Raw genomic sequence first — 15,505 nt, forward strand, 5'->3', positions numbered from 1 at the left:
CAAGGGAGGCTGGTCTGGGGGCATTGGTCCCTTGGGGTCCTTGCCAGCTGCTGTCCCCTTGGCGGGGAGGGGCCACTGCGCTGCTCCGGCCAGGCCCCACGTGTCTGCAGCACAGCCAGCCCGGGGGCCAGAGGCAGGCGAGCGCAGGGCAGGCAGAGCCGGGCCGGTCACGGGCACTGCGCCTTCTGCTGGAAGTAGGCCTCGAAACGACACAGCGCGTAATCCTGCACAGGGAGAGAGCGTCAGGCTGGGGCAGGGACCCCCAGAGCCCCCTTGGTGTGGGGGCAGGAGAACCCAGGGACCCCGCGCAGCCCCCCCAGGCATGGGGGCAAGGCCAGAACAGGGACCCCATGCAGCCCCCTCAGGCATGGCAGCAGGGGAGCCCAGTCATCCCACACAACCCCCCCAAGTGTGGGGGCAGGGCCAGAACAGGGACCCCGTAGAGCCCCCCAGGCGTGGGGGCAGAGGAGCCCAGTCGCCCCACGCAGCCCCTCCAGGCGTGGGGGCAGGGCCAGAACAGAGACCCTGCAGACCCCCTCAGGCGTGGGGGCAGGGGAGCCCAGTCGCCCCACGCAGCCCCCCCAGGCGTGGGGGTAGAGCCAGAACAGAGACCCTGCAGACCCCCTCAGGCGTGGGGGCAGGGGAGCCCAGTCGCCCCACGCAGCCCCCCCAGGCGTGGGGGTAGAGCCAGAACAGAGACCCTGCAGACCCCCTCAGGCGTGGAAGCCCAGTCGCCCCACGCAGCCCCCCCAGGCGTGGGGGCAGGGCCAGAACAGAGACCCTGCAGACCCCCTCAGGCGTGGGGGCAGGGGAGCCCAGTCGCCCCACGCAGCCCCCCCAGGCGTGGGGGCAGGGCCAGAACAGAGACCCTGCAGACCCCCTCAGGCGTGGGGGCAGGGGAGCCCAGTCGCCCCACGCAGCCCCCCCAGGCGTGGGGGTAGAGCCAGAACAGAGACCCTGCAGACCCCCTCAGGTGTGGAAGCCCAGTCGCCCCACACAGCCCCCCCAGGCGTGGGGGTAGAGCCAGAACAGAGACCCTGCAGACCCCCTCAGGCGTGGAAGTCCAGTCGCCCCATGCAGCCCCCCCAGGCGTGGGGGCAGGGCCAGAACAGAGACCCTGCAGACCCCCTCCGGCGTGGGGGCAGGGGAGCCCAGTCGCCCCACGCAGCCCCCCCAGGCGTGGGGGCAGGGCCAGAACAAAGACCCTGCAGACCCCCTCAGGCGTGGGGGCAGGGGAGCCCAGTCGCCCCACACACACCCCCCAAGCGTGGGGGCAGGGCCAGAACAGGGACCCCGTAGAGCCCCCAGGCGTGGGGGCAGAGCATCCCAGTCGCCCCACGCAGCCCCCCCAGGCGTGGGGGCAGAGCCAGAACACAAGGACCCACATGCAGCTGCACTGAGGGCCTGGCACAGGGAGGCAGCAGGTACCCACGGTGCTCAGCAGGGCAGGTCCCTCCTGTCCTCTGCAAACGGAGAGCTTAGGACAGACGCCCCTCGAGACACCGAACCAGGCTGCTGGGCTGGGCCCCGCCCCCCTGATCTGTGCCCTGTCTCAGCAGGCAGCCCTGGGCAGTGCCCTGTGGGAGTCAAGGGGCAGAGTTGCCCATGCCCTGTGCTCACCAGGTAGCCGAATTCAATGGCAGAGATCTTCGCCTGCAGGATGGACCAGAGGCCCCAAAAGAAGTGAGAGGCCAGAGCAAACCTGAGGGGAGAGATCAGCCATTGGGGAGACGCTGGGATAGACCCCCCCCACTGCGCCATGTCCCAGACTCCACCCCAAGCCTGCACAGCCCCCCCAGTCCCCAGGGCACCTGGCTTCCCTTCCAGAGCCCCTCGGGTACCCGCAGGCTGTGCAGCAAGGCTGGGAGAAGGAGCCTGCAACAGATGCCTGACTGCACTGGAGGACTCTTTAAAGAGCAGATCTGTCCTTGAGGAGGGCAGCAGGGTGGGGGTCCTCCTGCACCGGCTCCGTGTGGGGGAACAGGAGGGGCCTCCCCTTGCTGCCCCCGGTCACTCGCTCACCGGCTGATCTCAGTGAGCATCTCCTCCTCAATGCGGGCCTGCTCCTCGTGCGTGGTGTCCCCGCGCCGCCCCGAGTCCTCCCACAGGTAGTGCCGGATGAAGTGAAGCTGCAGGCAGGGCAAGCAAGTCTCAGCCTCAGGCCCCGAACGCAGGGTGGGGAGCTGGGGTGTACAGGGGATGCGGAAACTAGGGTTCTGCCTACCTGCCCAGAGCGAGCTGGGTACTCCTGGGGGAATTCTGCACCACTGCACGCGCACAGAATTCATGTCCCCCACAGAATGATAGATTCTGCCCGGGAGGCGCTGCAATTTCACCTTTTATGCACCAGAGACTGTTGTGGACCCAGAAGAGTGGGCAGCTGGCTCGGGGCGGAGCAGCCAGCCGTGGAGAGGGAGGTGGAGAGGCTGCATTCCTCACAGCGCCCTGCCTGCGAGGCCAGGTGAGGAGGCATGGGATATTGGGAGGGGGTCAGCACATGGCACACAGGGTGCAAGTGGTCACATAGACTGGGGTTCAGAAAGGCTAGTGGGGTGACAGCACTGACCCAGGGGCTGAATGGGAGTGGGGTGCAGGGCCACAAGGGGATGAGGGGAGAGGGGTGGCTGAGTGGAGCGTGCAGGCTCATGTGGGGATTGGGGCAGATGTTCCTGGCTGAATGGGAGAGGCTAGGGGTCACCCAAAGCCTGCATGGGGGAGGCTCCCCAACTCCCTAACAATTTCCCCCCCCACAAAACCTTCTCCCAGCCACACCCACCAACCCACCAGGTTCATTCCCAGGCTCGTTCCCACTCTCTCAGCTCCTCTGTTACCCTGACTCCCCACAGCCTCTGCACTGCCCCTGAGGGGGGGCAGGAATCCAGTTCTGTATTAGAGTAGAAATGAATTACTCAAAAGTCTGTATCAACAGGCCTAGCGAGGACTTATTTGTCAAGAAACGTTTCCTGAAGCTTGTGTGTTCTCTGTACTGTTACAGACACACTTGCTGACTGGTATTTTGAAATCCATTACCAAAATAACTGAAACTGGCATGATTATACTGTTACTTTGACAAAATATGCAAAATTTTGCAGAATTCTACAATATTCTGCACAGAATTCAAAGTTTTGGTGCAGAAATCCCCCAAGAGCGGCGGAGCTCCCTGGGGCACGGGGCTCAGAACAGGGCCACACACCCAGCAACAATCCCAACAGTTACAGCCCCACCAACCAGAGCGCAAGCACCTCGCCCCATAGGGCAGCAGCCTGGCAAGGATTGGACTCACTGCACGCCTGCCCTCCCCGGGGCTCCCCTAGCTGGGCAGCTTGGTTACCTGCTGCTGGCGCGTCGGGTAGTTCTCCATGGAGGCCTGGTAGTAGGGCCACGTGTCGTGGGTGTAGTCGTACACCCACTCACAGAAGTGATTGCCAATGTCAAAGCCCCTGCAGGAAGAGGGGGGGGGGGTTAGGCGCTTCCATGCTTGCAGGGTGCCAGCCTCCTCATGGCCCTGATCCCACCCCAGCAGGCAACCGCAGCAGAGCTGCTCCAATAGCCCCATATGGGTCCCACAGACAAGGGAGCAATGGCCTGGGCAGCCACCCCCAGAGCCGCCCAAACAACCCCATTGTGACATTATGAGTGTAATATAATCTTTCATTGAAGGTGACAGGGCCAGAAAGAGTTAATTACCTCCCAGACTGACCTGACCCAGGGCCGACTTCACTTGTTAGGAAGATATGTAAACGAGCAGAGCTTTGAAATGCAAGTCGGCATTGTTAGAGGTAGAAGGGGAGGTGTTTGCTCAGGGCTTGGGATGTAAGCAAACAAGTCTTGTCTACCGCTATAGCTCTGATTCAAAGATCAAAAAAGGAGTATTAACATTTAGGAAGATATTTGAGTGAAATAGTGTTATTGTCTCTATGTCTCCGTGAAGGTTGGGGTAACCTGTATCTGAACTGTTTAATAGATAACTTCCCCTGCGCTAATTGCCAGGATGTTTGGAAGGAGAGTTAAGCCTATTGTTTTCTCAGGCCAAAAGGCTGCTGGAAATGTATAAGAACGCTAGGACACGATCCTACTTCATCTCAGATCTGCTTTGGGTTTCAAGAGGGGGAAACCTTAAGCCACAAGAATTGAGATCCCCAGTCACTGACTGGAGTCACCCTGAATATGGACATTGGACCACAACCTTGGGACTATTTCTAAAAGGACTTTTGGCAACTATAAGCTCATCTCTACTATGTATCTGAACCTCAAGAATTGAATTCAAGTCTGTCTGTATATTGATCTTTTAACCAACTCTCTCTCTCTCTTTTCTTTTCTAATAAATTTTAGTTTAGGTAACAAGAATTGGCTCTAAGCGTGTATTTTGGGTAAGATCTAAGTTACCATTTGACCTGGGTCCGGGGCTTGGTCCTTTGGGATCAGGAAAACCTTTTCTTTTATATGATTTCCATACATATGTACTTAGATTCCCAGAAAGCCTTTGACAAGGTCCCTTACCAAAGGCTGTTACGTAAATTAAATTGTCATGGAATAAGAGAGAAGGTCCTTTCATAGATTGAAAACTGGTTAAAAGACCGGGAACAAAGGGTAGGAATAAATGGTAAATTCTCAGAATGGAGAGGGGTAATTAGTGGTGTTCCCCAAGGGTCAGTCCTAGGACCAATCCTATTCAACTTATTCATAAATGATCTGGAGAAAGGGGTAAACAGTGAGGTGGAAAAGTTTGCAGATGATACTAAACTGCTCAAGATAGTTAGACCAAAGCAGACTGTGAAGAACTTGAAAAAGATCTCACAAAACTAAGTGATTGGGCAACAAAATGGCAAATGAAATGTAATGTGGCTAAATGTAAAGTAATGTACATTGGAAAAAATAACCCCAACTATACATACAATATGATGGGGCTAATTTAGTTACAACGAGTCAGGAAAAAGATCTTAGAGTCATCATGGACAGTTCTCTGAAGATGTCCACACAGTGTGCAGAGGCAGTCAAAAAAGCAAACAGGATGTTAGGAATCATTAAAAAGGGGATAGAGAATAAGACTGAGAGTATCTTATTGCCCTTATGTAAATCCATGGTACGCCCACTTCTCGAATACTGTGTACAGATGTGGTCTCCTCACCTCAAAAAAGATATACTGGCACTAGAAAAGGTTCAGAAAAGGGCAACTAAAATGATTAGGGGTTTGGAGAGGGTCCCATATGAGGGAAGATTAAAGAGGCTAGGACTTTTCAGCTTGGAAAAAAGGAGACTAAGGGGGGATATGATAGAGGTATATAAAATCATGAGTGATGTGGAGAAAGTGGATAAGGAAAAGTTATTTACTTATTCCCATAATACAAGAACTAGGGGTCACCAAATGAAATTAATAGGCAGCAGGTTTAAAACAAATAAAAGGAAGTTCTTCTTCACATAGTGCACAGTCAACTTGTGGAACTCCTTGCCTGAGGAGGTTGTGAAGGCGAGGACTATAACAGCATTTAAAAGAGAACTGGACAAATTCATGGTGTTGAAGTCCATAAATGGTTATTAGTCAGGCTGGGTAAGGAATAGTGTCCCTAGCCTGTTTGTCAGAGGATGGAGATGGATGGCAGGAGAGAGATTACTTGATCACTGTTAGGTTCACTCCCTATGGGGCACCTGGCATTGGCCACTGGCGGTAGACAGATACTGGGCTAGATGGACCTTTGGTCTGACCCAGTACGCCCGTTGTTAAATTCTTATGATGAGATAAGATTTTCAGAATTTGTCATCATATGTTTGACATGTGTGTCTGGACGGAGGCCTGAGGCTGGGCACTTTAAGGGAACTGCGTTGTTTGAACTTCTGAGTAACCAGTGAAGTACTACAGAAGCTGTTTTGTGCTGGTTGGTAAATCTAAGTCTTGGAATATCCACCAGCATTTGGGATTTGTCTGCCCCGTTCTGTTTGCAATTCAACCTGATTGAGTGACCTCAGCTGGCTCCCACGGGCAGCACCGTCACACCTGTGTAGGTTGCATGGCCCCGGGAGAGCACCAGGCCGGGCAGCCGTCCGCAGAGCCGGCCTGACAGCCCCACGTGGGCGACACAGCCCAGGGAGAGCACCGGGCTGGGCAGTGGAGACCCTATACATGCCAGTTTAGGCACACCTACCCTGCCTCCCATCACCCACCTGTAGTTGTAGCTGCTGTATTCAAAGTCAATCAGCATCAGCTTGTCAGTGGGATGTGACTCACGCCCAGCCAGCAGCAGGATGTTCCCTGGGAAGGGAAAGGCCAGGTGAGAACGTCTGCCTTGGGGAGCCCCTCAGGTCCCACATAGCCCTGGCCTGGGGCTGAAGCAGGTTAGTCCCCGGGCAGAGCTTAGGCTGCTCCCTGGGGCATGCTGTGCCTAGGCCAGCGAGGTCCCCCTGACCTGACCCCAGAGAAGAGCAGCGCTGTACCGACCGCTAACAGGGGCATCTCACCCCCCTGCCACTCACCTTCCTGCACGTCATTGTGGCAGAAGACCACAGGGGAGGGTGTGGACTCCAGCAGCTCCCTGGAATTGAGCGGAGAGAGACGTCAGCAGACAGCCCGCTTCATCTCTTCCAATCCCCTAGGCTCTCCAGCACGGGGCGCTGTGACGGGGAGCCCCAAGAAGAGCAGCTCTGATGCTGCTAGCTTCTGCCACCCGCTGTGCTCAGCGGTGCCAGGCAGAGACCCACCCACCTCTGGGCAGAGGAGCCAGAGCCCACCCGCGGGAAGAGGGAGGGAAGCCAGTGCCCACCCGCCGTGGAACCGGAGCAGGATGGGCGACGGGGGATGGGCCCATGGGCCTGCTGCAGTGCACAGCTGGGGGAACCAGCAGTGAGAGGCACCCCTAGAGGGCTGGGGGGGGACCTTTCCAGGCAGCCCCAACAGCAGTTTGCCCTCCCCCACCCCCACATGGCTATGGCAGCCCCTTGGGCCCTGGGCTCACCTGAGGCTCCCCATTTCCTGCTGCAGGTTATAGGCTTTGAGCTGGTTGAACTTCTTCCACTGGGCTTCCTGGGGGAAGGTGAGCTCGGCAATCTGCTTCAGGTACCTGGAGCACAGGGTCCTGTCACCTTCACAGGGCAAGGCCCCCCAGCCCTCGTCCCCTGGGAGCAAGGGAAACCCCCGCACCCCAGCCTCTGGGAGCAGGGGAGACCCCTCCCACCTCCTTCCTCCGGGAGCAGTGAGATGGGGACTCCCCCAACACTCACTCCTCTCCATGAGACCCCCCACTGGCCTCCCCTGGGAGAAGTGAGGAGACATCCCCCACCCAGTTCCCCACCCCAGCAGTGAGATGGGGAGGGGCCCCTCCACTCACCATAAGACAAGGCCCATTATTCTCTCTCCTGGTCCCATAGCACTGCATCGAGGGGTGCTCCCCTCCAGGCTATTACTGCAAAGTGATGGGGGGTGACTCCTTGCCAGCCACACTCTAGGCCCCCACTCCTGCAAGGGAAGGGCCCCCTGGGGGGACGCAGCTGGTGCTCAGAGGGCCAGCCGGGACGACCCAGCCTGCAGGCCAGAGAACCCCGGAGCAGTGCTAGGGAAGGGGTTACCGTTCCATGGTCCCAAACAGCCACTTGGGCTCCTTGTTGAAGGGCATCACCATGCCGTGGAAGCGGGACATCTTCATCGCAATCTCCCTGGAGATGTCGGGGTCCTGCAGGTCCTCCGTGCGCAGACGCCGGCTCTGGGGGGACACGGCAGGCATGAGATAGCCTGGTCTGCAGGGAATGGGACGCGGGCAGCAGGGAGCCCAGGGCTTGCTTGGCCTGGGTTGGAACCTCCAGTGTTGGGGGAAGGACAGGTCCGCTCAGCGCCCCCGGGAACCCACAGGTCTGAGCCAAGCCAGCCGGGATGGGCACAGAGCCAGGGCACCGCCAGGCACCTGCCCCGTGCGGCAGCCATTTGGGCCTCATCAGCCCTTGAAGTCAGGCAGGAAGGTCTCTGGCCAGCCCGTTGGGGGCCAGGGGTCCTGCGTGGGGGAAGGACAGAGGGTAGGCCGCCCAGCGAGGCCCATACCGGAATGTACTGCTCCAGGCGCCCCTGGGGAAAGACCCCATAGAGCCGTGGCCCCAGGGCCCGCTCTGCCAGGATGGCAAACATCACGCTCTCCAGAACCAGCGAGTCCACGCCCTGCAGAGACAGCGGCATGAGTGAGGAGCACCCACCCCCAAACCTGCGCAGCCGGGGGAGGGGCCGTGACCCCGAGATCCCCACACCCTGCACAATCCGAGGGCGAGCTGACTCTGGGACTCCCCAACCCTGCACAATCCTGGGGGGGTGGACCCTGGGACTCCCCAATGCTGCACAATCCCCAGAGGGGGAGGTGGTGACCCTGGGAACCTCCCAACCCTGCATAATAGGGGGGGAATGACCCCCAGACGCTGCTTGATGCCAGGGTGGGAAGGCAGCAAACCCACAATCCACCCCAATGCACAGTCCTCAGGAACCCCCACCAGAGAAGGGGGAACAGCATTAATCCCCCCCCAGCCGTGAACCCTTCACTGGCCCATGCAAAAAGCTCCCAGGAATCAGCATCCAGCAGCAGCAAGCTGGACAGAGGCATTTCTCTAGCCCGGAGGATGCTGCAGGGCTGGGATAGCCGAGGGGCTGCGGGTTGGGAGTGAGGGGCACTGGCAGGGCTGGGAGGGGGCAGGGCTGGGATGGCAAAGGGGCTGCGGGTGGGGACTAGAGGGCACTGGCAGAGCTGGGCGGCAGGACTGGGATAGCAAGGAGCCGCAGGTGGGGATTGGGGTGCAAAGCTGGGATAGCAGAGGGGCTGCAGGTTAGGAGCGAGGGGTACTGGTAGGGCTAGGATAGCAGGGTGCTGTGGGTGGGGACTACGGGGCAATGGCAGAGCTGGAGGCAAGGCTCGGATAGCAGGGGGCTGCGGGTGAGAAATGAGAGGCAATGGTAGAGTGGGAGGGGGCAGGGCTGGGATAGCAGAGGGGCTGCGGGTGAGGGGCAATGGCAGAGTGGGAGGGAGCAGGACTGGGATAGCAGGGGGCTGTGGGTGGAGACTATGAAGCAATGGCAGGGCTGGGATAGCAGGGGATTGTGGGTGGGGACTACAGGGCACTGACCCCTGGGAGAGGGCAAGGCAAGGATAGCAGGGAGGTGTGGGTGGGGACCATGGGGCACTGGCAGAGTGGGAAGGAGCAGGGCAGGGATAGCAGGGAGGTGTGGGTGGGGACCATGTGGCACTGGCAGAGTGGGAGGGGGCAGGGCAGGGATAGCAGGGAGGTGCGAGTGGGGACCATGGGGCACTAGCAGAGTGGGAGAGGGCAGGGCTGGGATAGCAGAGGGGCTGCAGGTGACAGGCAATGGCAGAGGGGGAGGGGACAGGGCTGGGATAGCAGAGGGGCTGCAGGTGACAGGCAATGGCAGAGGGGGAGGGGACAGGGCTGGGATAGCAGAGGGGCTGCGGGTGAGGGGCAATGGCAGAGCAGGAGGGGGCAGGACTGGGATAGCAGGGGGCTGCGGGTGAGAAATGAGAGGCAATGGCAGAGCGGGAGGGGGCAGGACTGGGATAGCAGAGGGGCTGCGGGTGAGAAATGAGAGGCAATGGCAGAGCGGGAGGGGGCAGGACTGGGATAGCAGAGGGGCTGCGGGTGAGGGGCACTGGCAGAATGGGAGGGGGCAGGTCAAGGATAGCAGGGGGTGCGGGTGGGGACCATGGGGCACTGGCAGAGTGGGAGGGGGCAGGTCAAGGATAGCAGGGGGTGCGGGTGGGGACCATGGGGCACTGGCAGAGTGGCAGGGGGCAGGTCAAGGATAGCAGGGGGTGCGGGTGGGGACCATGGGGCACTGGCAGAGTGGGAGGGGGTAGGGCTGGGAAAGCAGGGGACTGCGGGTGAGGGGCAATGGCAGAATGGGAGGGGGCAGGTCAAGGATAGCAGGGGCTGCGGGTGGGGACCATGGGGCACTGGCAGAATGGCAGGGGGCAGGGCTGGGATAGCAGGGGGTGCGGGTGAGGGGCAATGGCAGAGTGGGAGGGGGTAGGGCTGGGAAAGCAGGGGGCTGCGGGTGAGGGGCAATGGCAGAATGGCAGGGGGCAGGGCTGGGAAAGCAGTGGGCTGCGGACCATGGGGCACTGGCAGAGTGGGAGGGGGCAGGGCTGGGATAGCAGGGGGCTGCGGGTGAGGGGCAATGGCAGAGTGGGAAGGGGCAGGTCAAGGATAGCAGGGGGTGCGGGTGGGGACCATGGGGCAATGGCAGAGTGGCAGGGCTGGGAAAGCAGCGGGCTGCGGGTGAGGGGCAATGGCAGAGTGGCAGGGGGCAGGTCAAGGATAGCAGGGGGCTGTGGGTGGGGACCATGGGGCACTGGCAGAGTGGGAGGGGGCAGGTCAAGGATAGCAGGGGGTGCGGGTGGGGACCATGGGGCACTGGCAGAGTGGGAGGGGGCAGGGCTGGGATAGCAGGGGGCTGCGGGTGAGGGGCAATGGCAGAGGGCAGGTCAAGGATAGCAGGGGGTGCGGGTGGGGACCATGGGGCACTGGCAGAGTGGGAGGGGGCAGGTCAAGGATAGCAGGGGCTGTGGGTGGGGACCATGGGGCACTGGCAGAGTGGCAGGGAGCAGGGCTGGGAAAGCAGCAGGCTGCGGGTGAGGGGCAATGGCAGAGTGGGAGGGGGCAGGGCAGGGATAGCAGGGAGGTGTGGGTGGGGACCATGGGGCACTGGCAGAGTGGGAGGGGGCAGGGATAGCAGAGGGGCTGAGGGTGAGGGGCAATGGCAGAATGGGAGGAGGCAGGGCAGGGATAGCAGGGGGTGCGGGTGGGGACCATGGGGCACTGGCAGAGTGGCAGGGGGCAGGTCAAGGATAGCAGGGGGTGCGGGTGGGGACCATGGGGCACTGGCAGAGAGGCAGAGGGCAGGGCTGGGAAAGCAGCGGGCTGCGGGTGAGGACTACAGGGCACTGGCCCCGCCTAGGAGGGGGCAGCGCTGGCCTAGGCCCTGGCCTCACCTGGGGGCGGGGTGGATTTCAGCCCCCCCCCCGCTGGCCCCGGTGGCTTGCATGGAGCCTGTCGCTGGGCTGACCAGCTCAGGCGGGTCGGGCCAGCTCCCGCACACGCTGGCCCCAGCCGAACACGGCGCAGGACGCGGTTTGGTGGGGGCTCACCTGCAGAATGGCCCCGTAGACGCGCAGCAGCACCTGCCGAGGCTCATCGCCCACGCTCAGGACGTGGTCCGGGAGGCTGCACTTGTACAGCAGGTTACTGAGCCCCCCACTGCCAAGGGGAGCAGAGCCCAGATCAGAGGCCAGGGCAGGAGCACGGGGCCCAGCCCGGAAGCCTTGCGGATCCCCCCAGGCAATTTCAGCCGGAGCCCGCACAAGCGGGTCCCAGCAGTCCCCGAGCACGGCCCGGCCCAGGGGCCCCAGGCTCCCACACCCGCACGGGCACAGGCAGCCTACTGGGAACTACAGCATGGCCCTGGGCCTGCCCCACAGCTCGGGCCCTGGGCCTGCCCCACAGCTCGGGCCCGGGCCCCCCCCTCCGGCCCAGGCCCGGCTCTGCCCCGCGGCCTGGCGGCGCCCCACCCCGGGGCGTGAGCCGTACAGCGCCGCGCACGGGGAGGAGCCGCTGCTAGGCGGCGGGGGCAGCAGCGGGCCCCACTGGCCTCTAGCAGGAGCCGCCCTGCGCCGTGGGCGGCCGGGCCGGGCTGGGCTGGCGCTGAGACGAAGGGCCCAAGCTGGGGGTCCCGTGAGCCGAGTGCACCCCCACCCCCGGGGCCCTCCGGCCGCACGAGACCCGCCGGCCCGACCGGCCGCAGAGCGGGACCGTTAACCCGGAACCCTAACGACGGCACCGCGGCGCGGGCACGAGGATCGATCCCGGCCCGTTCCCACCAGCCCCGCCCCGCCCCGCCCGGTCCGCTCCGCTCCACTCCCACCAGCCCCGCCCCGCCCGGCCCGGCCCGGTCCGCTCCGCTCCCACCAGCCCCGCCCCGCCCCGGCCGGTCCGCTCCGCTCCCACCAGCCCCGCCCCGGCCGGTCCGCTCCGCCCCCACCAGCCCCGCCCCGCCCGGTCCGCTCCGCTCCGCTCCCACCAGCCCCGCCCCGCCCGGTCCGCTCCGCTCCGCTCCCACCAGCCCCGCCCCGCCCGGCCCGGTCCGCTCCGCTCCCACCAGCCCCGCCCCGCCCCGCCCGGCCCTCCGCGCCGCCCCACCAGCCCCGCCCCGCCCCGCCCGGTCCGCTCCGCTCCACTCCCACCAGCCCCCGCCCCGCCCCGCCCGGCCCGGTCCGCTCCGCTCCCACCAGCCCGCCCCCGCCCCGCCCGGCCCGGCCCGGTCCGCTCCGCTCCCACCAGCCCCGCCCCGCCCCGCCCGGTCCGCTCCGCCCCCACCAGCCCCGCCCCGCCCCGCCCGGTCCGCTCCGCTCCCACCAGCCCCGCCCCGCCCGGTCCGCTCCGCCCCCACCAGCCCCGCCCCGCCCCGCCCGGTCCGCTCCGCTCCCACCAGCCCCGCCCCGCCCCGCCCGGCCCGGTCCGCTCCGCTCCCACCAGCCCCGCCCCGCCCGGTCCGCTCCGCTCCGCTCCCACCAGCCCCGCCCCGCCCGGCCCGCTCCGCTCCCACCAGCCCCGGTCCGGTCCGCTCCCACCAGCCCCGCCCCGCCCGGCCCGGCCCGGCCCGGCCCGGTCCGCTCCCACCAGCCCCGCCCCGGCCGGTACCTGACCGGGCTGACACCGAACTCCTCGGGCCCGATCAGCTTCCAGGAGCCGGCCAGGAACTCGCGGCACCACAGGAAGGCGCGGAGCCGGGTGCGCGCGGGCACAGCGGCGCCGCGAGGGGAGCCGGGAGCCGCGCACTCGCCATCGCCCGGGCACCGCGCGCCGGGCTCCTCTGCCTCCATCACCTGCTTGCCGCCGGGCCGGCCAATCACCGCCCGCCCTCGCCGGTCTCCGCCAATCACCGCCCGCCCCCGTCGGCTTCCACCAATCGCCGCCGGCCCTGACCAATCGCCGCCAGCCCCCCGGCGGCCCCGGCCAATCTCCGCCAGCTCCAGCCAATCACCGCCCGCCCCTGTCGGCCTCCACCAATCGTCGCCGGCCCCGACTAATCGCCGCCGGCCCCGGCCAATCACCGCCTGCTCCCGCCGGTTTCCGCCAATCGTCGCCCATTCCGGCAGGCCTGCGCCAATCGACGCGCTGTTTGTTTCCTACGTTGTCTCACGTTCCGCCAATCAGCGCCTTCTCCTCACGGCGCTGCTGGAGGTCCGATTGGTCTAGTGTCGGCGAGGCTCGCGGACTCACCATTGTGATTGGCGAGACGGGGCCGGCAGGGGAAGCCTGAATCAGCCAATCGTCGCGGAGCCTTTGGCAGTGGCAGCCAGTCAGGACCTAAGTACCGTAGCTGAGGCCGCCAGACCAGTGGGCGGGACGCGTGGGTGCTCCAGCCAATGGGCAGCGGGCGGGGCGGGGCGGGGCGGGGAGCCGCAGGATGCCGCGGAACGTGGAGCTCAAGGCGCGCGCGCGGGACCTGGCGCGCGCGGAGCGCGTCGCCGAGCAGCTCAGCGGGGGCGCGGGCCGCGCGCTGACCCAGACCGACACCTTCCTGCGCGCGCCGCGCGGCCGCCTCAAGCTGCGCGACTCCGGGGTGCGCGCGCGGGGGGGTCCGGGCCGTTCACCCAGCCCTGAGCCCCCCCCTCCTGCCCCCCCAGCCCTGAGCCCCTAATCCAGAGCCTGCACCCTACCCCCCCAGCCCTGAGCCCCCTCCTGCCCCCCCGCCCTGAGCCCCCCGCCTGCTCCCTGAGCCCCCCCGCCCTGAGCCCCCAGTCCCCAGCCCTGAGCCCCTAATCCAGAGCCTGCACCCTACCCCCCCCAGCCCTGAGCCCCCCCTCCTGCCCCCCAGCCCTGAGCCCCCCGCCTGCTCCCTGAGCCCCCCCGCCCTGAGCCCCCAGTCCCAAGCCCTGAGCCCCTAATCCAGAGCCTGCACCCTACCCCCCCCAGCCCTGAGCCCCCCCTCCTGCCCCCCAGCCCTGAGCCCCCAGCCCTGCACCCCCCGTCCTGGGTGCCCCCCAGCCCTGAGCCCCACCCCAAGTCCCCCTCCTGCACCCCCAGTCCTGAGCCCCCTCCTGCACCCCAATTCCCATCCCTGAGCCTGCATCCCAACTCTCACCCCTGAGCCCCCCTCCTGCACCCCCAGTCCTGAGCCTGCACCCCAGCCCCCTTCCTGCACCCCCAGCTCCCCTCCTGCACCCCAGCCCTGAGCCCTCCTCCTGCACCCCAGCCCTGAGCCCCCCTCCTGCACCCCAATTCCCATCCCTGAGCCTGCATCCCAACTCTCACCCCTGAGCCCCCCTCCTGCACCCCCAGTCCTGAGCCTGCACCCCAGCCCCCTTCCTGCACCCCCAGCTCCCCTCCTGCACCCCAGCCCTGAGCCCTCCTCCTGCACCCCAATTCCCATCCCTGAGCCTGCATCCCAACTCTCACCCCTGAGCCCCCCTCCTGCACCCCCAGTCCTGAGCCTGCACCCCAGCCCCCTTCCTGCACCCCCAGCTCCCCTCCTGCACCCCAGCCCTGAGCCCTCCTCCTGCACCCCAGCCCTGAGCCCCCCTCCTGCACCCCAATTCCCATCCCTGAGCCTGCATCCCAACTCTCACCCCTGAGCCCCCCTCCTGCACCCCCAGTCCTGAGCCCCCTCCTGCACCCCAATTCCCATCCCTGAGCCTGCATCCCAACTCTCACCCCTGAGCCCCCCTCCTGCACCCCAGCCCTGAGCTCCCCTCCTGCACCCCCAGTCCTGAGCCTGCACCCCAGCCCCCTTCCTGCACCCCCCAGCTCCCCTCCTGCACCCCAGCCCTGAGCCCTCCTCCTGCACCCCCAGTCCTGAGCCTGCACCCCAGCCCCCTTCCTGCACCCCCCAGCTCCCCTCCTGCACCCCAGCCCTGAGCCCTCCTCCTGCACCCCAGCCCTGAGCTCCCCTCCTGCCCCCCCAGTCCTGAGCCTGCACCCCAGCCCCCTTCCTGCACCCCCAGCTCCCCTCCTGCACCCCAGTCCTGAGCCCTCCTCCTGCACCCCAGCCCTGAGCCCCCCTTCTGCACCCAGCCCTCAGCCCTGAACCTGCACCCCCTAGTCCTGAGTCCCCTCTACCCCCAGCCCCGAGCCTGCACCCCAGCCCCCTTCCTGCACTCCCCCGCCCTGAGCTCCCGTACTGCATCACAGCCCTGAACCCCCAGCCCAGAACTGCCAGCCGTGAGCCTGTACCCCAACCCCCTCCCCGAGCCCCCTTCTTGCACCCCAGCCCAGAGACCCCTCGTACACCCAAACTCCCTCCCAGAGCCCTCACCCCTTTCTGCATCCCAATCCCCCGGGGCTGGCTCTGCAGGCTGGCCAGGGAGGACAGCCTCTCCCGGCCCTGCTATCCCATCCCGGGGGTTGGCAGCTCCTTTCCCATGAATCCCCGGTCAGTGCTATCCCGTGTCTGCAGGGCGTTGGGAGGCTGGGGCTGGCTGGGTGCTGCACACCTTAGCCAGTGCAGTCATGCCCCGGCGAGGTGAGGGCA

At 64.8% G+C, this 15,505-nt stretch overlaps 1 protein-coding gene across 1 annotated transcript; it reads right to left on the reverse strand.

Annotated features, from left to right (window-relative positions):
- Nucleotides 1–21: 21 nt before the first annotated feature.
- CHKB (choline kinase beta) lies at nt 22–12,854 on the reverse strand. Its single transcript, XM_030540923.1, has 11 exons — nt 12,673–12,854; nt 11,124–11,232; nt 8,024–8,137; nt 7,558–7,691; nt 6,948–7,052; nt 6,469–6,527; nt 6,160–6,247; nt 3,332–3,440; nt 2,023–2,129; nt 1,621–1,702; nt 22–224 (listed from the first exon to the last, which is right to left on the reverse strand). Exons 1-11 carry the CDS (start codon nt 12,852–12,854, stop codon nt 168–170), a joined length of 1,146 nt encoding a protein of 381 aa, XP_030396783.1. The 3' UTR covers nt 22–167.
- Nucleotides 12,855–15,505: the final 2,651 nt, after the last annotated feature.

The sequence above is a fragment of the Gopherus evgoodei genome, chromosome 1 (genome assembly GCF_007399415.2).
Source record: "Gopherus evgoodei ecotype Sinaloan lineage chromosome 1, rGopEvg1_v1.p, whole genome shotgun sequence".
Lineage (NCBI taxonomy): Eukaryota > Metazoa > Chordata > Testudines > Testudinidae > Gopherus > Gopherus evgoodei.

Excerpts from the sequence above, each read along its gene's own strand:
- CHKB (XM_030540923.1), bottom strand. The coding sequence starts at position 12,854 with ATGGAGGCAGAGGAGCCCGGCGCGCGGTGCCCGGGCGATGGCGAGTGC. Across the intron at positions 7,692-8,023 it reads GCCTGGAGCAGTACATTCCG|AGCCGGCGTCTGCGCACGGA; the intron begins GTATGGGCCTCG and ends GTGTCCCCCCAG. Across the intron at positions 6,528-6,947 it reads CAGGAAATGGGGAGCCTCAG|GGAGCTGCTGGAGTCCACAC; the intron begins GTGAGCCCAGGG and ends GCTCAATTCCAG.